The 25,963-nt window shown below is 46.7% G+C and overlaps 1 protein-coding gene across 1 annotated transcript in view; it reads right to left on the bottom strand.

Annotated features, from left to right (window-relative positions):
• Positions 1-25,963, bottom strand: part of NDUFA12 (NADH:ubiquinone oxidoreductase subunit A12) — a 167,345-nt gene that overhangs the window by 108,667 nt on the left and 32,715 nt on the right. Inside the window, exon 3 of the mRNA XM_078655869.1 lies at positions 18,036-18,123. Coding sequence (XP_078511995.1) covers positions 18,036-18,123 — 88 coding nt within the window. The remainder of the gene's footprint in view (positions 1-18,035; positions 18,124-25,963) is intronic.

Below are 25,963 nucleotides of genomic sequence, written 5' to 3'. Positions count from 1 at the left end.
AGGGCCTTGTAAAGAGATTACTGAGATGGCTTGATGACAGGAGCAACAGGACTGTTGAACCACAGCATGCATGCTAAATCATAGCTTCCTTATTAGATGCACGGTTTAGCTTGTTTTTCCCCTGAACCCTTGTCAGGGTAATTCTACCCCATTGTAAGGTAACTCGATAAACTGTCACAAATATGACATTTGTGGTCTTGGCAAAAAAAAAAAGAGTTAAAAGGATTTGGCATCAGACAACGGATAAACGGAAGGTATTGTTTGAAAAATGTTACCTTTAAGTTCAATGCTTAAGCACTCAGAGGCTTGAATGAGCGATATTCCAAATGCTTGCCTCTGCCTGAGTCGGTGCCGTACGATCGCTCAGCGGCTCAAGCAAGCAAAGTGTTATACTTAACTTTGGTGCTTTCCCTGCTACTCAGATGGTGTGGCTCTTGGAATGCCTGATGTCATAGTAGAATCCTGTGTGCCTGGCTTGTGTAGAGTGGCAGTTGATGGCAGGCAGGCTGAGTGGCAGGGAGGCCACTCCTGGTGGGTTTATTTCTATACATCTTAACTTATCTGCATAAACCTGAACTTGTAACTAAGCCTAATTAAACCTACATGATATTTATACCTGGCTTATGGACTTTCCATAATTACAACACAAAGCTTAACACGCCTGCCTCTGCACAAGGACTGCAGCGGGACAACGGGTTTCATGTCATGACACTTTTTATGACATTGCGCATGACGTGCGGCCGCCATTTTGAATCAGGAACATTGTGCATTGACAGAGGCAGCACACCGCCATTTTGTATCAGGACATTGCGCAGTGACAGAGGCAGTGCGCGTAACTGAGTAAGAAATAAGCATCAAAATAGGAAAACTGAGAAGAGTTTAACATGCTTTTGAAAGAAAAAAACAATGATCTAAAGCAGCAATTCTTTTACAGTGACAACAGAAAAGAGCTAAAATATTTGGTGATACATTTATTACAAACATGTCTGTCAGCAATGTCTCAGGCCCCAGCTTTTCTCTCTGAGAAAGGAGAGCCCATGCTTCAGTGGAAACGATGTATGAAACTCTTTGACTCATATCTGGTGGCAATTGGTAGGGAGAACATTTCTGCAGTAAGGTAGGAAGCTTGTTTGTTGCACAACCTAGGTACAGAGGGTTGCAATATATATGAGAGCATAGACGAACAACTGATTGGTAATGGAGATGAAGAACGCCCCTATTTATTTTAAATGTCAATGAAAATGTTTTGTAACACCAACAAACGTTATAAAGAAAAGACACAAGTTCTTTACTAAGGCACAGGAACCCAATGAAAAAGTAGGCAACTACATTCCTTCACTTAAAAGCTTAGTTTGAACCTGTGAAATTGGAGAACTAACGGACTCTCTAGTGAGGAATCAAGTAGTAAGGTGCACCAACAGCAGTAGAGAACAAGAAAAAATACTACCCAGTAATCCCTCGCTCAAAGAGGCCATTGCTAGTGTGGAAGGAGTGGAGAAAGTAAATGAAAAGTCATATTGCAGTAGCTGACAATATTACAATGCAAATCAGTATACAGGAAGTCGCGGAGGGTGAAATGAAACAATACATGTACGGCAGTATCCTTAATATAGCTTGGGTGTGGAAACTATGGACATATATACAGTAGTCCAAATAGTTATGCTAAAAATTCAACTTGTCGTAAGTGTGGTCTAGATAGGCCATTAAGCCAGGGTTTGTATATTGGCTAAAAGGGTGCAAGCTGACGAGAATGGGGCAGAGGTACAATGAACTGTTGTCCCTAATGTGAAAAAAAAGTGGTGAGTTAGATGAGGTTGTAATGATCATGCTCAAGTTTGAGGTTGATATTGGTGGAAAGCAGTTTGTGGTACTGGCAGACTCAGGGTCTCCCTTTACGATAATTAGAAAGAAGATGTGGGATGACAAGCTTGCCAGTGAGGAAGTGGAGTTACTCCCTCCAGACATCAATCCTATTAGCTATGGTGGAGTGAACATTGATGTATTGGGATAAGTGGTCAAGGGAATAAGATTAAAAGATAGACTACTGGGAAAATCTATATGTCAAAAAAGAAGAGGCAATCTGCAGGGATGGAGACACGAAAGGGATATGTATTTAAGGAACAGTGGTTCAGGGGTGGCCTAATAAACTAATGAGTTTATGTCTACCTACACCTCAAGCTCCCTAAGTGTTAATTAATTATACACTGCAGATACTCTATCAAGGACCTTATTAGGCCACCCCTGAACCACTGTTCGCTTTATGGGGTACCCTTGTTCTCAAAATATACGAAAGGGATATGGGCATAATTCTCAATCCCAATGCTCCTAAAGCTTGTGATCAGGTCATTCTGCTTGATAATTGGGGTGGGAAACACTATTTTTACAAGAAACTCACAGAGGTATTCACAAAGACAACTTAGGACTACATAAAAGTTTTGAACACTGTATTGTGCTTAATAAGGCAGAAAAATCTTGTGTGCACAAATTACTCAAGGTTCTCAACATGATGCTTGAACCACTAAAGAAGGAGTAAGACAGGTTACCTGAAATGAAGATAACTGAAGTGAACGAGTCATCTGAGTGGTTGACGTCGGCAGTCCTAGCACCTGAGGATGGGGAAAGTCCATCAGAATGTGTGTGGATCTACGGGTTCTCAATAAATGGATTTGGGTGGACCGCCAACCACTTCCAAATATCTCAGACACCATTACTATGTTGGAGGACGCAAACATTTTAAGTGTCTTGGACCTATCATCAGCATATCACCAGATGCAATTACACCAAGATTCAAGACACTTAACCTCTTTTGTAAAGCCCCTGGGGGCATATAGCTTTGTAAGGATGCTCTTTGGGCAAGCCTCGGCCTGTTTTCAGAGAATCATGAAAATGGTCCTAGGAGAGATAAAACATGGTTTTCAAGAAGACCTCCTTGTTTATGGTAAAGACGTTAGTGAACATGAGGAAACGCTAGGAAGGGTACCGAAGAAAGTAGCAGACAAGAGTCTAGCAGAAAAAAAAAATGAAAAATAGGAGTGACATCAGTCCCCTAATTGGGTTGTGTCATCTCAGGTGTGGGTATCCAGCATAAAGTGGAGTTACCTGATAGCATAGCGTGTGCTCCCACACCAAGTTACAAGGAATAGGTAAGATCCCTCCTAGGACCCGCAGAATTTTACTCTAGGTTAATAAACGGGTTTGCAAGCACATCAGAATGCTTCTGAAAAAGAGAGTTCCGTTTGCATGGTCAGAAGAGTGTGATATGACGTTTAAGGCATTGAAAATGGAAAATAGGAAAATGTATTCCTTGGGTTACTTTGACAAAAAAAAAACACATCCTAAACACAGAGGCCAGCCTTATGGGTCTGGGTGCACTTCTTACCCAAGTAGTGGATGGTAATTGTGATAAATGAATGATGCACAGTCCACTGTGTAAGTGAGGATCCTTTATTGCAAGTTTTGGTCATCTCAGGCTGAGCTGCTAACAGCTGGCTCCTGGTGGGGTTTTACTTATGCTCTTGACCTGTCTACCTGACTTGGAAGGAACTTGCAATAAAGGATCTTCACTTACACAGTGGACTGTGCATCATTCATTTATCACAGTAATGAACAAGTGGTTCCTTTTGCCTCAAGGGCACTAAAGAAGGCAGAGGAGCACTATGTTTGCATTAATAGGGAAGCCCTAGCCATAGTTTGGGTTGTATACCACTTTAAGATTTATCTATTGGGTATTCATTTCTTGGTAAGTAAGGCTTACCGCCCCTTGGTGCAAATTTCCTCCTGCAATCGCAGTGAAAAACAAAATAATGTTTCTTATGTGACTATAATGACAAAAACTGAATCGCAAATCCAGTCCTCTTGGCACCTGTTGCTATACCTGATGAGCCCTGGGCCAAGCTGGGCTTAGATATTATGGGCCCATTTGAGTTGTTGCCAACCCCAGAGAGGTTTGTGTTGTTGTCGGTTTACCACACCTAGAAATGAGTGTCAACCAAGTGTGTGAGTACGGTATGTACCAGAAAAGTGTTGGATTTTCTCAAAGATGAGTTTGTGAGTGAAGCATTGCCCAAATATCTGGCGACAAATAATAGGTTACAGTTTAACTCCCAGGAGATTCAAGAATTCTTGCATGATTTTGGCATTACCCATCAAAAGACAGCTCTCTATGCACCACAGGCCAATGGCCTTGCAGGACACATGAACAGAGTTGTGAAGGCCAGTCTGCAAACAGCTCTAGAGACCAGAATTCCACTGAAAGGGGCACTGAGGGAAATGTGGTGGGTGCATTGCACTACCTCTATCTGTGAGATGCAAAGATCCCCTTTTGAGTCATTAAGAGATAGGGGGTCTGTTTCCAAGTTGAACCTGGGGTAGTTGCCATCAAAGGAACTATTTGGTCGAACAAAGATGAAATGAGATGCAAATGTCGAAGCTACCAGCAAAAGAATGACAATAAAAAAATTCAGTTAAGAGCAAGAAGTGGAGTATGGGGGAGGGGAATCTAGTTTTAATGAGAAAACCACGTTGGGAAAGAAAGGGTGCAACCTAGTTTATGAGTGCCTTCACTTTTACATTCATTAGGAAACATTTGGTAACTGTTCATATATAGAGTTATCCATGGAGCATGTCCGGATTGGTGAAGTATTCTGGTAACAAGAAAAGCTTGCAAGGTGAGAATATGCCAGAAGCATAAATGCACAACGAGGGTGTGGTTGTGAGGAGTGATCATGATGTTGTAATTCCATCGGATAGCTCTTCCAGGATGGGTACTTCTTGGACTGGTCTCCAGGATAGACCAACCGCAAGATCCAAGAGGATACCATCTCAAGTTAAAGATTATGTCATGAAATAATACAGTAAGACAACAAGCCATAGTCAAACTCATTCCTCATCCCTTTCATTCGTTAACCCAAACATATTAAGTAAAGCGAATGCAAAAGAAACAAACCCCAATAATATCTGCCTGGAGACTCTAGCGGAGTGGCAGGTAGAAAACTGTAAAGAAGACTATTAAGAATGGAGTCTGGACAATCGTCACAAGGGCTACCACTTTCCTCACAGATCTTCAAGGCCCTTTGATTATCGGTTCTATAACAGCTGAGATGATATGAAGTTACTCTTAACAATCTCACAAAATGATGGTAGGGATGCTAGGAAGCAAACAATCTTTCCCTTGCAATAAAAAAGGATTTAAAACTACAGATTAGTTACATGGCTTAAAACTGAGCCAAAGTTGATGGGGCGCACGAAGAACAGGATACACCTTCCAATCAGTTATAATTCAATTAGGATTGAAGAAATGCCTATATCTACCCCAGGTTTTATTTATGCAATGTTTTACATCTTGGCAGAGCAAAAATATTGATGTTGTGATGACAAAGAATTTGAAATTCTACTCAAAATCTCAATTGTCTTTAAAACACCGCTTTCCTTTTCATGTCCGAGGCAGAATCTTAAATTAATTACCTAGAGGAAAAGTAACTACTTAACATTTTCAAACAAGCATTTGCAATGCAATAGGTCTCGCATTTTTGCGAGAGTTGGAGCTATTGGCATTGTAAATGACAATGCCTATTATTAATTTGTTTTGAAAACCTGCATGCAGCGCATAAACACGCACTTCGTACGTATAGTCCTTGCTTACGAGAAGCAAGGCTGGCAGTAAAAGAGACAGCCAGCCTTGCTTCTCATAAGCAAAGACTATAAGTATAAAGTGCTTGTTTACGCACATCTTGCAAGTTTTTAAACGCATAAATAAAAGGTATTGTCATTTACAATGCCAATAGCTCAAACTCTCGCAAATGCGAGACCTATTGCATTGCAAATCTTTGTTGCATCCTGAGACAGGACCAATAGTGTCACAATATTGACACGTTTCCTTGTCCACGCCCAACCGGAAGTTCCCTCCCACCTGAGGGCTGGGTTTTCACCCCTGAAATGAGAGTGCTGCAAATACCCTGCGTATCTGGTGGGACTTCACTGTACACTGCTTATGAGGTCGTGACTGGAGGTGACCGTTATGCTCTAGTGACAGATAATGCAGCTTGTGTGCATTGCACGTCGGTTACAACAAATGTTTCTAGGGCTCCATTGGTAATTTTCAAAGGATGGAAGGAGGAGCTGCTCACATTGTGGAAAGTGACCCTCGCACAGGCCTCCTCCCTGGTGCAGGCGCCTGAGTGCAAGGCTTGGTCGGGAATCGGGGGAGGGGGTAGCCATCGCTACCCCAGACATGCATGCTCACAGTCTGGACTGGCGTCCCGCAGCCAACCACACAGTTAGTTTTAGGCACACACTCCAAAAAGGAGTCCCACGCCCACACAAACACTTCTGACATGCCCCCGCACCTTTCTCAGTGCTATGATAGCAGTGTTGATCGCTATTCGTCACCATGGTTTCGGTTTGACCTCCGAGCGTGAAGCATGGACTTCTTGGAGAGAAGATATAAATCACCAACCTGCCTCGCAGCAGAATGAAAAGGAGCAGCCTGACATGACCAAAAGCAGCATCACCCCAGTGGCACGGTGAGAGGGAGCTGCTAGGATGCTGTTAAGTAGATAAGAGGCAAAAGTCTTGCATTTGTGTAGCCATCTTGGTGTCAGGCCACCCTAAAGTAAGAGAAAAATGGTGGCCATCTTGGGGTCAGGCTAACACTTAGGCACTGACAAAGGCAATTAATAATGTGTTACAGTAAAAAATAAAAAATAAAATTCTGCATAACTTGTACATACCGGATAAAGAAATGCATGTATGGCGATTTTGTGGGCCTTGAAAATGTGGAATAGTTTTTCATGCACAACAATGTAAAGGAAGTTCCGACCAGCCAATAGTATGCGCCTGCCCGAGGCCACGCAGTGGCCATCAAGAGGGCGGGTACCTAGTCAAGGAGGGCGGTCCCGCCCCCACTTGCCTGTCCGGCACATCCGCCTCACCGGTTGGAGGAGGCGGCTTGCCGAGAATCTCGTCCGGGCGGCGGGGAGGGGCTTCAGGGGTACTTATGCTGTGGTGCCCCTATCCTAAGCCTCTTTGCCGCCCGGACGCCGTACGATCTTGCGGGACACTCTTTTGTGACTACCTCGTCGTGTTGAGGTGAGCGAGGCCTTGGGCCTACCCTCTCCCCCCCCCCCTTACTGTAGCCGCCTGCTCCCTCCGTGTGAGGTGGGAGCCTGGCGAGGCGGCCCGCTAGAGCGGGCTGCTGTGGGGGGGGACGTCCGGTTTTCCTTCCGGTCTTGTCCTCCGGTCAGCGCGGGCCCGGCCTGTTCTTGTCGGGCCCCGCTGTATTTGCTATACCGAGTCCCGCTTTCCCTAAAGGTTTGGGCGTCTTTTGTGTGATCTCTCCGGCGCTGGAGTGGCCATGTTTGTGTGGTATTGTGGCGGCAATTGTAGGATTTACAAATATTGCATTTTGGCGGGTCGAACCTTTCCCAGGTTGTGCGTGGGTGTGTAATGTTGTGTATTTCTCCCTACCTCCTTCGCCTCGTCCGTCCCCCTTCCTCGTCGTCTGATTTTCCTCGCATTCTCTTTGGGGGTGCGGGCTGGTCCGGGGAGCCCCGCGTGGTGGGACTGTCCGTGGGGTAATGGTTCTTTCCACGGAGTCCGATGCCGACCCTCTACGATCATCGGGGCTGTGGCCGAAGGGTAGGGTAAGCGTGTTTTTCCGTGTGTACGCTTAGCCATGCTCTGTGCATCTGGCGCTTCTGATTGCTCCTACCTGGGGCCTGAGCTGGATGCTTTCCCGCGACATCGTGCCTGTGCGCAGTGCCCTCAAGTATGGCGCGGTGTGTGGTATTCTAATGTGTACAGTTATTTACAGGTGGGCGCGTGGCCCGAGCGGTCAAAGGATCCGGTTTTAGGCACCAGTCTCTTCGGAGTCGGAGGTTCGTATCCTCGTGCTGCTTGGTTTCTTTTGTGAGGATTATGGCAAAGGGATAGTGCATGCTTGGTGGTGCGCGGGCTTTCAGGCGAAGGCCAAGACTCGTTATGGTTGTACTCATGTTGATGGGGGGGAGCTGTGAAGGATGAGCCATTTTTACCCGCTTCATCATTATGCACGTACCGTGTATTTTGCATTATCAAGGAATACCATCGTTCATGCAAAGTGTTTCCTTTTGATCGCTTCTGACTACGGGATCAAGAAGGCTTAATTTGGGCCCCGGAGTGGGGCGGCACTTGTGACTGGGGCCTGCGGAGATATGAGTGTGTTGTCCCCATATTTACCAGTGCTGCTGAGCTGACCAGTGGTCGTGGCCCCCATCTCATGGAATCGGGGCTGAGAGGCGTTTTGCTTGCATGAACGCTAGGTTTTCTTGCGCTGTCTCGGTTTTAGGGCCGAGATGTTTGTGCGGCTTGCCATAATCATGCGTGATTGTTGTTTTATGATATGTTTTGGTTTCACGGTGCCGCATTCGGTGCCTCAGGGCACAGATATCCTTTCTTTCCCGGGTTGATTGGGGGCGCGATTACTAATGCAATTGCTGTCCTAGTGTCCACCGCTACTCTATGCCTTCTGTCGGAAACCACTAAGTGTTGCTGTCTAGCGGGATATCCTTACGTCCGGGTATTAGTGTGGATTCACTGTTTAGGAGTTAATGTTTAATACCGTCAAGGTTCATTTTCGAGTCGCTGCCGTCCCTTTCTTGTTACTTACCAGTGTGATGTTTTGAGACTGCCTTGCAAATGTATTAGGCTTTCGACGGTGAGGCGGCGCTCGTGGGGGGGTTTTTTTCTCTCATCTGTCCGAGACATTTGTCCAAGCAAGGGTTACACAAGTTCTTCGTTAGGGGGTCAGTTATGTCTGACGGAGGTATTGTGCACAGTAACAGCATAGGGGCCCGACGGGCTCATTTTCCGGTCGCAGTGCAGTTTGGTTTTCGGCTTTGGCTTCCGGGCGGGGGCGGGCAGATGTACCCCGATTGACACCAAAATTAGGTCAATTAGTATTGATAGCAAAAGGCTACGCTGTGCATCTTTCAACATTCCGTCGCCACGGTTTAGTATGGCTACGCGCCTTGCTGTTCACTGCCCTGCCCCAGGCCCATCCTGTCAGCAACGCTAGCATCGGGCGGCTCAATTTGGGTTTGGTGGAGTGGGTCCAGTCGGCGGCACCACCTGTCTCGGGGTTCGTTGCCAGCAACCATGCACCTAGCTCCCACCCCTATGTCCGTCCGGGAGGCTTGGCTGTATATTTTCGTGGTGTAATAGAACACCGCCCGTTTAAGAAAATCTGCTTTTGTCGGCGCGCTGGTGTATAGCCCGTCCTCGCGTTTTCTGCGGTGTGTGTCGGGGGGTGGTGGGGCCAGCCCCTTCGTTCACGCGAACCATGTCCTTCATTTCTCCCCCACCCCCCTGCCTCCGAGGCGTCAGCCAGGGTCCCCATGTCGGGAGGCGGGTCGGAGGCTTCGCATTGTCCTCCCATGGTGCGTTCATGTGACCCTGGGCGACTACACAGGTGTATGCGGCGCCGGGCCAGCGCTGGAGTTTGCGTTCGGCAGTGCGGTCCTTCTGCAGTGGCGACGCTCACTACGTTCTAGCGCAGACTTTCCCGCAGGGTCCGAGCGTCACATTAGCAGTAACGATACCTGAGGAGAAGGTTTAGTGGACATGTTTCTGTGGCATATGTCACACTACTTGAGGTATTAGTGACATCTGTGGTGGTACCTAGAGCATCTAGAAATCGTGGGGTCGCAATCGCAATGCGTTTTGACAACACTTATAATGCTTTACCATTTTGCAGGAAAGTAGTTTAAAAAGGATATGAACCAACGGTGTGTGCTGATCATTGTCTCCATGGTTCAGAAATATACCTGCATATTGTTTGTGATGATGAATTAGAAACGTGCTAAAGTGCGAACTACCATGTTTTCTCAGTTGTGCCTTTGGCGCGGTAGAGAAAATGTGGCTGGAGCTAGAGGGGGAGTTTCGCTCCAGGTGTCCGAGGGTCAAGGGTTGTGTAAGCATGCGGGGAGTGATGCGCTATTGTCCTCGGCAGCCTTATTCATTTCCGGCTTTGTTCTTTTCCGGTATGGTAGAGGATGGCATTCTGAAATGCGATGATTTCGTGTGGTCCTTGCGCTGGTCCTAAACAGGTTGTAGGCGGATCTCGACTATACTATTTTCCATGTATGCCTCAGTGACATATCGATCAGAGGATAAAGACATCTTTATAGTCTGTTGGAAAGATAGACTCCATGCTCCTGGGCAGCCGGCCATTTCCTTGGGCGGTATCTCTTACTTTGTCCGGCGCACGTGGGTAATGGCGTCAACTTGCCACCACTGGCATGGGAAGTACGCTTCACCATGTCCGGGGCACGCGGGTAATGGCGTACATGTCCGGCCATTTTAAAAGGCAATTATGTGCGAGATGTCCGCGTAAGGATGCGCCATCTGGCTTCAGGGCTAATTATTTGTGGGGCACAGGCATGTTGGCTTTTGATTGTGTTTTGGCATGCACGTTTTATAGTGGCAGACTGGTGGAGTGGCCTTCCACCCACCACCCCTAATCCCCCCCCTGTCGGGCAGTGTACACATGGTCCACACAGCCGCCCTCCAGGCCATGGTACACAGAACAAGGGTGCTTGTACATGCCTTTAGGCCGGGCAACGACGGGAGCGGAGAGACGTTTTCGCTGGATGTCCTGGCCACCCCTTTGCCTGCTGGGTTTTTGTAGGTTCTCGTGCCGTTTACAGCAACACCGCACTTTGGCAATTGCTGGGCATAATTTGGTCTTGGATGCGTTAGCAATTGTTTCGCTCGGCCTTTTGCTTGGGCAGTGGTGCGTGTTGGCCACCAGGGGGAACAGTCTCTCGGTTTCAGTTTCTCCGCACACGCTGGAATTGTGTGTCCTTTCCACGTTTTCTCATAGAATGTCATTTCTCAGCACTGCAGGATATCATCGTTCTTGCCCGCGAGTGCTGTTTTGCAAACGGGCATGTTCTATTTCCCGGACTGTCGTACACCTGATGATTCTTAAATGATTATGACTACACAGCAGGTACCTCTACTGTTTGTAATACGCGGTTCTCACCCCTGAATGTTTGCCTGTAGATGTTTAAATTACCTTTAAATTTATTTAGGGTATTTATTCGGTAAATCTGTGGCCGGATTTCGGGTCACTTCATGCAATGATTCCCCAAGTAAACCGCATTCAGTGGCTATTAATTTAGCTGATTAACACAGGTGCCAATATTATAGACGCCACTTCTCTGGCATTATTGCAGAGCCACTGGTTTATGGGACATATTCATACGTGAATATCAAAAGACACTTTAGTGTTAACGGGAGCCTCACTAGGCAGATAATTGTTAACCGGTGTGTTCATATGTTTTGGAGCACGGCTCAGTGGGAATTCGGCTTTGAATGTGCAACATCCTGTCCAAGGGTATCGTGTTATAAGGTGAGTTGCGGATGAGACCCTAGTTTGTCCTGCTCATCCCTACTAGCAATAGAGGTTGACCGACTGCTTTTGCCCCTTGTAAATTCGGGATGTGGTGGTGTCACTGGTCCCAATTTCGGTCCAATTTTGTTTGGAACTCTCCTTCGGGTTTTAGCATGAGTTGCAGATGAGACCCTAGTTTGTCCTGCTCATCCGTACCAGCAATAGAGTTTCTATGACTGCTTGGCCCTTGTAAATGCGGGAAGTGGTGCTGACACTGGTCTCTATTCTAGCATTGGCACTCCCTGATCTAGCTATAGATCAGCATTGCAGGTAGTGATCTCTACGTTGTGGGTGGCAGTTTGTCATCGGCATAGCATGTGATAGAACTGGTCCAAGAATATTACAGCAGGATGCTGGACAGGTATTTGGAATAAGACCCTCACCTGTTCATTGTCGAAGACGCTCCCTCCCTGAGACGGGCGTAATCGAGAGCGTAGTTGCAGCAGGTGCAGGGGTTCCTAGGACACTTGATTCCTCCTCTGCTGAAGTGACCATGGCTGCATTTTATCATCCCACCTCCTTCCTGGGGGCCCATATTCTTCCTCTTAGCGCTGCCTATGACACTCCCTTGGCCCTATTCTCAGATAACTCGCACCCATTCCTTGCGAGTTCAGCCCAAAGTAACCAAGGGAAAACGCAGCGTGTGATAGTGCTGCTTTTCGGGACCCGTCACTTAGTATCCGGACGTCTAGGCATGGCACGTCTACTTTATTTTGATGGTTTGACATGTATCTGACACGCAGATATTCTTCAAAGAAAATCCAGTATCCTTCTATGTATATGATTTTCAAAGCACTCACGTTCCTTGCCCCCATTCACCACGTAGAGGTCTTCAGCCTAATGGGTAGGCACAACGGCCGGTCTCGGTTACTCCATTGCTAACATGGGCGTTGTGCTGGAGTCTAATATTCTTATGCCATGTCTCAAACCTATAGACTGGTTATGCCACTTTCATATTCGCAGACGTCGTCTGCCATGTATGGGTCCTCTTGTTTACTACAGTCAGTTAAGCGGGAGGATTGTCATTATTTGAATGTCCTGGGGTTTAATTGTTTGATAGCCCAGGCTGAGATTTAGTGTCACCCGTATAGCTGAGTGGATCTACATTAGACTCCTCCCTCCTTGGCTCCTCTGGCGAAATACTCCTCTTTCCACCTAAGCGTCTGTTACACATGTTCTTTTAGGCCAGACGATTTTAGTGGGGTGGATATCTCAGGCTACTTCTGACCTGTACACGGATGGAGTTTTCAGTGTTTAATCTTAAACTAGGGTCTAAAGAAGGGTGTTTAGATGTGGCCCGGCATGCAACAATGAGTACCAATCACAGGTTTATAGGGAGCACTGCATGATTGGCAACAACTCGTAACTGAGAAATAGTACTTGGTACCCTCGATTAAGGCACATGTGTGGTCTGCCATGCTTGGGAGGGTCATTCGTTTAGTCTCCCCCCCCTTCTTGGATCTCCTGCCTTCTTTTCCGAGGCTCGGGGGCCCGCTGGCAGCTCACCCGCAGTCTGCTGCCGTCAGTGTAACACTCTATTCAGTTATACAGAGGATAGCTGTGGCTTCCACAGCCAGAGTACGGACTGCCAATAATGGTTTGGGGTGGGCCCGAGAAGTCTGTTCGGATTTCAGGTATGATCCGGGGGGGCAAGTGTTCGCGGCTGTCCCCGGGGCTTCCAGTTTGCCTCTTGTAAGACCTATTCGCTAGTCATTCCAAAATATGCTTTGCGCACTGCAATAGACTCTGTATCCTGGGGAGGATTAGTCGCTTATGCGTAATCTTGCAGTTGATTATTTCCTGTGACTGCGCTTGTTTTCCGGGGGAGAGTCTCTGCAGGGGGGGCCCTTCCCATCACCTGGTCTCTGGCCTGGGATAGTCTTCCCTCATGGGGCAATGGGACTGTTCCCGGGTGGTTAGGCACATTGGTGTCGTGGTGGCTGTTACTTCCCATACAAGCCCCTGCACAGGTCAGCCTTGGGGGCTCCCTGCCAAACTAACTTAAACAATATCTTGTCGGTAGCCGCTCCCAGCCTAAAACCCAAGGGGGGCAGGGGATACCGGCTGCTTGTAGACAGACCTGGGTATCGTTGGCAGCATGTTGCGCGAATGCGAAGTCTGGTGGTCTGAAACAGTGCCTAGAAGACATTGGCGGGGCGCTAAGTCCAGCGAGGCTATCGTGAGAGCAGGAAGGCGCATATATGCGGCCATGACAAAGTTTCGCAGCACAGTGGGCTGTTTTTCTTACCATGACGTGATTCGGGAAAAGGTCATGGGGTACTTTGAGGGAGATGGTGTTCTCCTCTCGCCTGTTGGCTTATACCTCTTTCTTCTGGACTTGAAATAAGAACTCATGAGCAGAGGTTGCAGGTAGAATAAGTAACAATGGTGGGGGGCCTGTGCGGCAGCGGTGACCACCGCACAGGCTGTGGCGGAGTTACGGGGCGATCCGGAAGAAGAGAGGTGCAAATGATGTACTTCAGTGGGCACATAGGGGTGCCAGAGCCTAACCTGTAACCTCATGGGAGGTGCAGGAATCCGTGTCGGCACCCCAGTAGTCCTTCGGGCGGTTGTGGGCCTGTGCAGCCGGGGGTTTGCCTAGTCACGCCCAGCAAATGGGTGTGTCAGTATTTAATTATATTCTACAGCAGTTGGGTGGTTCGCCACTGTGCTGTTTGGCTCAAACAGGCGGACAGGTGGCGAGAATGCGGCCTGTCCTGGATCGCCCGTAAGCTAACCCACCATCTTTACATATGTTGTATGTAAATAAATCCTGCAGCAATTTTTGTACCCAAACTCTATTTGTCTGTGTTTCCTTTGCGGGTTTGGGTATGTGGGGCGGGGGAATGTTATGTAGCCCTGAGTTGACTATGCGCCTGCCCGAGGCCACGCAGTGGCCATCAAGAGGGCGGGTACCTAGTCAAGGAGGGCGGTCCCGCCCCCACTTGCCTGTCCGGCACATCCGCCTCACCGGTTGGAGGAGGCGGCTTGCCGAGAATCTCGTCCGGGCGGCGGGGAGGGGCTTCAGGGGTACTTATGCTGTGGTGCCCCTATCCTAAGCCTCTTTGCCGCCCGGACGCCGTACGATCTTGCCGGACACTCTTTTCCCTCCCGTCCTCTTACCCAGAGTGTCATGAGTAGGGGCTGTGGGGGTGTTTTAATGTGTCTTGTTTTTCGTTGCAGGCGGAGTTACGGGGCGATCCGGAAGAAGAGAGGTGCAAATGATGTACTTCAGTGGGCACATAGGGGTGCCAGAGCCTAACCTGGAACCTCATGGGAGGTGCAGGAATCCGTGTCGGCACCCCAGTAGTCCTTCGGGCGGTTGTGGGCCTGTGCAGCCGGGGGTTTGCCTAGTCACGCCCAGCAAATGGGTGTGTCAGTATTTAATTATATTCTACAGCAGTTGGGTGGTTCGCCACTGTGCTGTTTGGCTCAAACAGGCGGACAGGTGGCGAGAATGCGGCCTGTCCTGGATCGCCCGTAAGCTAACCCACCATCTTTACATATGTTGTATGTAAATAAATCCTGCAGCAATTTTTGTACCCAAACTCTATTTGTCTGTGTTTCCTTTGCGGGTTTGGGTATGTGGGGCGGGGGAATGTTATGTAGCCCTGAGTTGACTATGAGGTAATAGAGCTTTACTAATTTTGAGCGGACCCAAAACCAATTCTATATATACATTGAAGTATTCTTAGCAACAGGTGTTGTAGACAACTAAACCGGTCTTTAGCAAGGCCTTGAAAGCAAAACACCTATGAAGCGCTTGTAATATATTAATGAGATAGCTTTATAATGCTTACAAATCACATGTTAACTTAAGGCTCCTATACTGGGACTTTAATACATTTACAAGGCAAAAGGGAGTGCCCACTAAAGTATCCAGAAATGTGTGGCACCCCGAATAGCGTCTATTCGTTTCTAAAGTATTTAAGGGAAGTTCACATCGTGTTTATATAGCACATAGAAGAACATACATAACTCCCAACTCTTAGAAACGCTACACAGCACTAATAAATAATACATATAAGTAAAGGGGTCTATACAGAACTTCGAAAGTCCATTGTGACTTAGGAGCCCAGGTAATATTTAGAAACGTCCTGATGGAGGACATGGAGCATTGGGGCGAGTAGTGCTAAAAGGAGCTCCATACATTGTGTGCTACTCCAATAGCGCCTAGAAGTAACCCCATAGCGCCTAGAGTCCTGCTAACTCACCTTGAAGAGCGCATAGTGCAAGTACTGGTAGGGCTCCCTCCGCTGGAAGTCCCGCAGCATATCCCGGAAGGGGTAGGGCACCTGGAAGGCGGGCAGGCAGGCGGCGGTGTGCAGCAAGCAGCGGAAGAGCAGCAGTTCCCTGTGCTAGCCCTCCAGCGACTCAGGGGTCTCCCAGCACCAGCCCACCTCGGGCTCGGGGATTGCCTGCTGTCCCATGAAGGCCATACTACCGGCCACAGGCAGCCTTGCTGTCCTGCAGGAGGCAGTGCAGACACAGGATGTGCTCCAGGAGCCGCACCGTCTCCCTCCAGCTCTCGCCCTCGTAGTGCTCCAGCTCCAGGCTGTAGGTAACCATCAGGGGCGCCAGGTCGGCCTGGGGAAGCACCGGAAGCTGTACTTTTTAAAATGAGCCCGGGAGCAGGGGGGCGCTTGTAGGAGCAGGAGACCCCAGAGCATTGCATTGGCTAGGCAGGCTCTTCGGGAGGAATGTAGCCGACTGTGGGGGGTCCATGGCAGCTCGTGGTGGGGGCAACACATTCATGAACCTAGGGTGCCCTGTGCAGCCCCCAGGGGCTCGGACAGCAGCTTCCCCTAGGGCTGCCCACTGCCCCCTGGAGCTGGGCCCTAACTCCAGCCCCCCTGCTGCTCCTCTTACCCCCAATCACTTCCTCTGCTCCTTCCGGCCCCGGAGCCTGTTGCTCCAGACCTGGTGCCTTCTGCCCCTTCTGTCACTTTTGATGCACCAGACGCCCTGCTGCTTCTGCTTGCTTGCTGTCACTCATTATGCCCTGGGTGCCCTTGCTCCCCTGCTGCTTCTACCTCGGCGCAGCTGTACTGCCCCTGCTGCCACTTCTCGTTCTGCTACTGCCCCCGATCGCCTGCTGCCGCCCCTCTGCTGCGCCCTGTCTTGCCACCCCCCGACGCTCCTCTCTTGCACCCCGACACCCCTCTCTTGTCCCGTCTCAAACACACGCTATACCTTGCATGTAGCAGCCGGCTCAAAAATTCAGTTAATTGAAAGTTGTGAAAAAAATATCTTCGGCTAAAATTCACGCTATTGAACTGCTCGAGATATAGTGGGCCAACGATGTGCTGCAGGATATTGAAACTGTTAGTCTTTAAGGTACTCACTCACAGGGGCGGGCTTGGTTTGATGTGCGTGATAATTCAACTGTGTGTAGACATACTGACTGCATGCAGAGCTGCTGTCTGTAACTGAAGCACTCCTGAAGGTAAATAACATTAGGAAGACAAGAATAAATAGCAGCTTGACACTTCACTTACTGTGTCAGCTGCAAGCACGGTCATTGACGGTACGGGAAAGATCTGCAACATTTGCCCTGGTACAGTCCCAGGCAGCGCGGCCACAGACCAGATTGAACACTCCACTCCGAATCACGTGGCATTGGCAGAACTGGCTGCAGTGGACTGCAGGCAGCAGCTGAGCAGTCATGCTGATGCATCGTTACGCCGGCCGGGACATGTGTGGAAAGCTGAAGCTGCAGGCCAAAGTGCGCAGGCTGCCAAAAAACGAAACTGTGCTGCGCAGACACGCCGGCCCACGGCGCCTATGGTGATGTATAAAACAACAAGCACACCACTTCAGAAAACGAAAGAAAACAAGCACGCAAGTGGTGTTCGCGCGAGCGCGTGCCACAGCGAGACATCTGTTTTGCATTATCGGCCACGATAATGCAAAACAGATGTCGTCCCTGCGGGTAACAGACACCAATAGGCAGTGGGCGGGGCAAATGCGGGACATGCGCCCGTATTTCCCCAATTGTGTGCGGTCTTTGTTAGAAAGACGCACGCAATGCCCAATAGCCTGCAAGGAAAACAAAACCACACGCTTGCTTTTCAAAGCCCTTTTACTGTTCACATAAAGTCTTGTGCTGAGCACTGCAACGCTAGGCGCGAGACCTAAAAAGTACCATAGGTGAAAAGAGTTAGAAGAAGCCAAGTATAAATATGCGTAAAAACATTTTAGTGCTATTGAAAAATTATGGAAGTGAAAACCCACTGATTCATTTTGTGCCTAATATTTCTTATAGGATATATAGACATTGATTTGGTGTATAGCTTGGTGAATGCTTGCAAACCTAAGTCATGTTTTAGCCACCTTTCAATACCTAAACTAAAGTGAATTAAACTACACAGGATGTCCTCAGACAGCAGAGCTCTTTTTAGAAAGGAAAGAGGTGCCAGATGAATAAAGGTAAGTATCCAATAAGAGCAGTTCTTCTTAATGTGTGAATATACCTTTGAATGTATATGTAAAATCTCAGAAAATAAGCTTGTGGTAAATGCTGATTTCACACAAAGCAAACCCTGTTTGTACAAAGCGGACCACTGTCACACGTATAGATTATAATACCAGTGAGCTTATTTACCATTCAGGGGGCACCATGCTTCCATCCACCTCCCAGAAAGTGTTTTTTCCATTCATCTCTTTAGTGTATTCGACCCATCGATGGCGACCTTGAACATCAAACAAATCGACATTGGATGAAACAGAAAAGCATGTACTTACACTGCAGGTAATGATTTAAGAGAAAGCTACTGAAACACAGATTTGTTTTAAACCTGGCACAAACATCAGTGGCTTATCATCCTGGGTAGTTTCCTAAGGATGGGAAAGTAGAACAATGAAAACAGTGTGCTTTTTGGACATGAAAACATGTGCAAAGAGCAGAGAACTGCCCAGCAGTGCAACACCGCAGGAGGTCACATATCCGCTACTAGATGGCAATAATTTATCACAGACTCTACAGAATATATTACAATAAAATACTATATTCTAATTTATTCTATGACAGTTACAGAGTGCTACAACCGATACTTAACATCAAACACTGACAGTTTTAAGAAAGCAACGTGCTTCTCAGACGTTAACTTTAAGATCATTACAAAATCTAAATATAATCTCCAACTTGCTTGAACTAATGAATGCTCAACACATTATTATTTCTGGGACAGCAGCCAAAAATACAGACAGGTCATCTTAACCCCTTAACTACTGGGCCCTCCCCTTCCCCCCATCACCAGTGCTGAGGCCTTTTTTAGGTCGAGCCTGGGCAGAGCATGCGCTGCTCTGTGAGGCATGCTGTATGTGAGTATGGACTTGAGGCTCCGCCCACTCTCCGCCCATATTTGTCATCGGTTTGTGTCAATGTCCTTCGTAAATGCTGGCGTCTGATTCGTTAATAGGCTTGTTAGTCCCTCCTTAGTACTGCCTTGTCTTCATTTTTTTGTGTTTCTTCATTTATAACCTCCCATGAGGACTGGCGCTTTTACTTTGTTGTTACACAGTATATCCTATTTAGTCTGTAAGCACTATTTTCTTTAATGAGTTTCTCCTACTGCAGGCACGACATGCATACCTGAAACATTCAGCGTGCCATGCTCGCTTTCCCTTTCCAAGTAGCCTGGGGCAATGGTGGCCGCTTCTTTGAAGTGAAATATGTCTCGCATTTACAAGAGTTTCAGCTATTGGCATTGTAAATGACAATGACTTTTATTTATGTGTTAATTATCAAAACAGATTAAAAAAAGGCATTGTCATTTACAATGCCAATAGCTTAAAGTCTTGCAAATGCGAGACCTATTACATTGCAAATGCTTGTTGGTTATTTGGGGTAGTTTGCGCTTAGGGTTCCATAACTAAGTAATCCACGCCCAAAATTGCATCCTGTTTTTCCGACATACTGGGGATTCTAAAGGTACCCAGGGGTTGTGGATTTCCATGGAGGGGAGCTGGAAAATAGACAAAATATAGCAAAATTTAGAGTTTTTGGAAAAAAGTGCTCAGGATTAAAGTGTCCTTTTTTCTCCTAAAAATTGCATCAACAAAACATTTGCCATGCTAAAGTGACCATCTTCCCAGGTTTCAGCAACATACAGAGCTGAATAAAAGAACCTACATTTATATTTCCAGTTTTGGAAATTTTCAGACATAGGCCATTTTCCTATTTTTTTGCTCTCACTCTACTTCCAGTTTATTATGGAAACCAGTGTGATACCTATGGATGATCCAGGACAGCTTTAGATTTCTGAGAAATCGACAAAATTCTAAATTCAGCAAGTGGTCATATGTGTAGATCCCTCAAGTTTTTCCCAAATAAACTAACTGTTGAAATGAAGAAATATTAAAAATGAGTAGGAAAGATGGCCATTTGTGACAACGCTTTCATCTGTAATTTTTTGTCACGATGGGTGCAGTAATATTTAGGGTTTATAGGTTCTTCAAGAACCCAAGGTACTCGGAGTCAATAACTGAGTTGCACCGCACAATGTTTTTTCACGGTGTACCAAATATAGATCAATTCACATGCTGAAATATAGTAAAAAACTGGTATCAAGGAAAACTATTTATTTATGCGCAGAAGATATGGAGTTTAGAAGCCGCGGTTATTTGTACATCGCTGAATTTGTGGGTACCAGTACTAGCATATGATTTAGAGAGTAACCTAGCACATGTGAACCTTTTTTTGAAAACAAGATATCCAGCGAAATTAAGGGTGGGGTTACCTGCGTGGCTCTTACCAGGTTTTTACCCAGAATCCCTAGTAAACATTAACCATGGCCTAAAAAAAAACACACACATTTTTCTCACCTTTCTGTAGAAAAACTGGAATCTGTGGGAGCATCAACCTTCTTTCCACCCAGCATTCTCCTAAGTGCCTGATAAAAATGGTACCTCATTGTGTGGGTAGGCCTAGTGCCCATGACAGAAAAATTGCCCTAAAAGCAACATGGATACATCAAATTTGCAAAGTGAGCAGCTGTAGATTTTGGGCTCTTCCTCAGCCAGCACCTAGGGAAACCTAGCAACCTTGAACATTTTAAAAAACGAAAGACCTGGGGAAATAAATGGTGGGGTAACTTGCATGCCTCTCACCAGGCTTTTACCCAGAATCCCTTGAAAACCTAAAATCTTAGCAAAATAAAAGAAAATTCTCCAGAAGCGATTGGCAGGGAATGAGGGTGGAGGGGCTGGGGGAGGGTGGGTGGCTGGGGACAAAAGAAAAAAAAGAAATACACCAGCCAGCCGCGTCTCTCCTCCGCTTCTCGAGACCCAGAATAAGAAGCACCCAGGCTCCCCATAGCCTGATTGGTCGGAGCACCGTGGTGCAGCGCTCAGATGGGGACCGGGGGCCTGGGCATGTTACCCACCAGGCTGTGTAATGCAGTTTGGTGGGTAACATGGAAGGTGGGCATGACTGTTTGCCAGGCCAAGACGGCTGGCCAAGCAGTCATGGGCACTTGGAGTGTGCAAACCACTCCTCACCCTGAGCCTCCAGCCCCGCGCCACCTTAACCCAGCCCCAAACCTGCAAAAAATGATAACTATGTTATTATCATTTTATTTTTCCTGCTCACAAGAGCAGTGGGGCAACACTCCTCGGCCTTAGCGGAAAATGTGGAATCTGAGGGGAGCCCCAACTTCCTTCCACCCAGCATTCTCCTAAGTTCCTTAAAAATGGTACCTCACTTGTGTGGGTAGGCCTAGGGCCCATGACAGCTAACAGCCAAAAATGATACATGGATACATCACATTTTCCCACTGAAAAAGTACCCTTGTTTACTGCAAAGTGGGTAGCTGTGGCTTTTGGGCCCTAGCTCAGCCAGCACCTAGGGAAACCAAGCAAACTTGCACATTTTGTAAAACCAGGGGAGCGTGACTTTTACTAGGTAATTTTACAGAGAAGCCTTTGCAAAATTCAAACTTTGGAGAAAAAAAAGCAAAAAATCTAATATTTTCCTCACATTTCTATGACAGGAAAGCTCTGGAAGCTGCGAGGAGCAACACATTTCCTACCACCTTAGAGCTCCCACATGCCCCCGGATAAGAACGGTACCCCGTGGACCACGAGACCATGACGCAAAAGGCCATACAATGCTACGTTGATAAATAAGCAATAGGGGTAGCTGCAGTATTTGAGGCTGTGCTGTGGCGCCACCCATGCAAACCTACTAACCACAGACATTTTTGAAAACTAGACAACCAGGAGATCCCAGGGTAGTGTGTCTTGCGTGGACCCATGAGGTTCTCTTACCTACAATGCTGTGCTAACCTCAAACTTTGCCTGAAATCATGCATTTTCCTTACATTTTTGTGAAGGAAACTGACAGAACCCACATGAATCCATGAAATTCCTACTTGTGCCGATAAAAATGCTGCAACCACTTGTGTGGCTGGGCCTAGAGCCAAAAACAGGAATTTATCAATCCACACTCAATGGAAGCCCTTGGGACTCCTATTGACCCTGATCTCCTGCGGCAACCCCCATGCAGGGATCCAGTGGGAAAAGGTAGTATTGGAAATGGGAGATTCTCCCCTTCCCAATGATACCTCTCCCAAAGGAATTAGTGCTCGGGGGGCTGAGATATGCCCCTGAGCACCGATTCAGTGAAAGTAAAACGAGCCCATCACTCGTTTTGCTTTCCCTTTCCTGTAATGGCGTGAGAGAGCCCTGCACGCTGATCGTCATTACAGAAAAGAAAAAAGTCCACTTGCTCGGGAAGCTCTTCCCAAGCAGCCTGATGGAAAAAATAAATAAAGGACTCACTCTAATGCAGAGCACTAGAGGGGCCTTTAAACACCTCCCCAGGGTCAGTCAATGGCCGTAGGGCCGCACTTGAAATGAAATGAAAGTGGGTTTTGTAAAGCGCATTACTACCCGAAGGCCTCGTAGCGCTATAATTGCATACCTCTGGGAGTCTACTGGTTTATTTAGAAAAAAGGAAAGTTTTAAGGGTTTTGCGGAATTTTAAAAGATTGGACTCGTTCCAGAGCGTAGAAGGTAAAGAGTTCCAAGTAATGGCCGCATTCAGGGAGAAGGAGCGTCCGCCCCACCTGGCCCGTTTGATTTTGCGTGTTGTAGCCAAAAAGGCCGTGCTTGAACGCAGTGATCTTTGGGGATAGTAAGGGGTGGCTAAGGAACAGATCATTGCGGGGGCGTTTTTCCACATGGCTTTATGCATTATGCACATCGCCTTGAATTTTACTCTGGCTTGGATGGGCAACCAGTGTAAATTTCTCAGAGCAGCAGTGCCCGAGTGACTACGGGACAGGCCTAGCAGTAGACGTGCTGCTGCGTTCTGGGTGACTTGCAGTTTTTTAAGTGTGCTGGTCGGTGCACCCAGATATAGAGCATTCCCATAATCGAGACGGGACAGGATGATGGCCTGCACCATTATCCTGTGGGACTGGAAAGGGAGAAGTGGTAGAATTTTCCGCAGCATACGCATCAGCCCGAAGCAGGTGGCGGAGAGTATTGTAGCTTGCTGGTTGAAGCTAAGAGTATTATCCAGCCACATGCCCAAGCTTTTGATTTGCTTTTTTGGTTCTGGGGGGGAGGGCCATACAGGGTGGCCATTGTAGAGTTGATCTGGGGCCGGCTGTGTTCCCCAGGAACATCAGTTCAGTTTTGTCCCCATTAAGTTTTAAATGGGAAGAGGCCATCCATTTTGTGACTGCTACTAGGCAACTGTTCAAGTTAGACGGGGTGTGTCCTGGCTGATTCAGGGCCAGCACAAGCTGTGTGTCATCAGCGTAGGTCACGATTTCAAAGCCAAAAGGGTGAACGACCTCCGCCAATGGTTGCATATAAACGTTAAAAAGTGTGGGGCTCTTATAGGGTTAATGGAAAATTCTTACTGTTCAGTTGTGTGACACACCTTAAGTTAGAGTTCAATTGTTCTTACAGGAGAACAGCTTTTATTTGTCATACTATTTCATACTATCACCCAATGGGGTTTCTGTCCAGAAAGTTCATGTAATTTCGGGTACGACCATTGATAGTAGTTGTGTGCATTTTAAATAATAAGACTGGAGGTTACCATTTCTTTTAATCCTCTAAATGTATTCTACCCTTGAAACAATTTTAATGAGTGAAGCATTATAAAGGGTAACTGGTCATATCATACATTTATATATCATTATTTCTCTCTAGCTCTTTCTCTCTCTCTCACAAGGAATTAGAAACAAGCATTTGCAATGCAATAGGTCTCGCATTTACGCGAGTTTAAGCTATTGGCATTGTAAATGACAATGACTTTTATTTATGTTTTGAAAACCAAAACATGAATAAAAGGCATTGCCATTACCATGCCATTAGCTCAAACTCGCGTAAATGCAAGACCTATTGCATTGTAAATGCTTGTTCACTATTTTTTTGCAAAGCTGTGCATTATGCAGAAGATGCTGGATTATGTAGCATGTGCAGCAAATATGTAATTTTGCGGAAAATGCCACAGCAGCACAATTGCATAATTCTAGTGGCCTTGACAATAAGTAAATATATTAATTTAACAATTATCTTTAAAGATACATTTTTTCCCAGGTGGTATTTTCCTCGCTGCTCCATTTATAAAGTTGAAATCTTATGTGGGCTGGAAGCTGCCACTGTAGCAAAAAATTGACCAATTCACGAGTGCATTTGTCCAACTTATCAGAAGTTCAGAGTGAGGCATATCCTTTGTGGCTAAGGAGTTATGGCTTCCATTTTTCATAGAAAAAGTTAGGTCATACTAGACTAAATTTCAAACCCACACACATTCCCCTCTGAAACATTCTAACTTTGAACACTGCAAATTAAACTTCCAGCACGGTACCCCTGGGTTTGGTAAAACTATGGGCTCAAAACGTAAATTCATGCACTAAGTTAGTGTCTCGTATGAAAAGCAGGGCCCTTTTGGAGTATCTCTTTTGGAGGAAAATACAAATTTGTTTTTATTTAAAGGTTTTAGACACAAAATAAAAAAAGTACCACCAAGGTCACAGCAGTCTAGCAATCACTTCAAACTATATTTAATAAAGAATGTATATCCCAGCGAGCTGGCCAACGCTCAAAACCGCTGATGTTTGTGACTGCCATGGAAAATGGAGGAACAGGATGTTCTGCTGCTCAAGCCATTTGTCTTTTATAGTTGACAGTCTATTCTATATACAATTGTAGGCTGGGATCGTGTGGGTATGAAGTGAAAAAATAGTGGGTGTAGGGAAACAAAGAAAAACGATGTTTGGCAACTTATATTTTTCAGCATGATGTACAGCAACATTAAAAAAAATCAAGGAAAAAGAGGGAAATTGAGCTTGTGTCTTGAAAACATATGGAGAGTGAGTAAATATTCATTATAATGTGAATAAAAGGCCTTTAGGAGCCATCAGCACTTCGAGCCAAGCTACATGGCAGCCGCGCTCTGTACACAACTTTATAGGCAAAACAGATGGTCTTTGCCAGTGCTTGTTCTGAAAGTTTTTGGTCTTCAAAGTGGCATTTCCCGCATGGCCTAAGATAATACACACATCCCTGAGGGGCAAAGGGTGCTCGAGATCACCCCTGGATGGATGGAGGTGTCTTTCCACGGTTAATAGGTATAATGTAAAATGGACATTTTGAACTCCCTGGCCCTTGCTTTAATTCTGGTGTTATTTCTTGTTCATTTTACATTCTTAGGGTTGTATTAGTAGTACCTATATTTTACAGTTCATTTTTGCAGGTTATTATGCCACTTCAAACTGGGACTTGGTATTTATTTTAAAATTAATAGAATTTGGAAAAAGCGTTAGCTCAGGTTTGTGGGCCGCATAGTTTATAATGGCTGGCACTTGTGAAAGAGGGGTTGTGGAGGGCGTCGCAAGCATGCGTTCAGCTCTGTTCAAACAGAAGAAACTGGCGTGAGGAGGCGATGGGAGGCAGCCTCTGCCTTAATTAACTGTGTGGTTATGGTGGGCTGAGAGCCCCCACTTACCCATAGCCGCAAGCTGAAACTGCCTCAGGGCCAGGAGCCTCTAACTTGTGGTGAATAGCATTTGCCGGGGATGGCTTGCTCGGATCCCCACGCATGCGCGCTCCACCCTGTGCCGCGGAGTTGCCCAAAATTCCGCGATCTGCTACTTTGCGGAATTTTTTGCTTGTTCGCGCTTCCAAAATGCGTGTGCGCACGATATGTCACCCCGAGCACAGAGCACGCAAACAGCGTTCGCGAACAGGAAAAAAGCATTGCGAACGGGCGTAACAAGCAATTTCGTGGAGCTTTGCGTAGCGCGACAACAAAAATTCTGCCCACCCCTAGTTGTTAGGCAGCATCAGTTGCCCTTAAAAGACCGGGATCGTAGTGTGTGCACAAAATAAAAGCAAGGCACAGGCCGCTTTTTTTTAAAGCGCACGCGTTGCAAACATAAATGTATATATATATATATATATATATATATATTTTTGTTAAATGAACCTGCATTACCCGCATTTCAAAAAGAAGATGCACTGGCGCCATTTACGATGTGCTGCATTGTAAGTAAAAAAAAACAATGTTAA

This window comes from Lissotriton helveticus, chromosome 1_1, assembly GCF_964261635.1.
Source record: "Lissotriton helveticus chromosome 1_1, aLisHel1.1, whole genome shotgun sequence".
NCBI lineage: Eukaryota > Metazoa > Chordata > Amphibia > Caudata > Salamandridae > Lissotriton > Lissotriton helveticus.
This window is presented reverse-complemented; position numbering and strand designations above follow the sequence as displayed.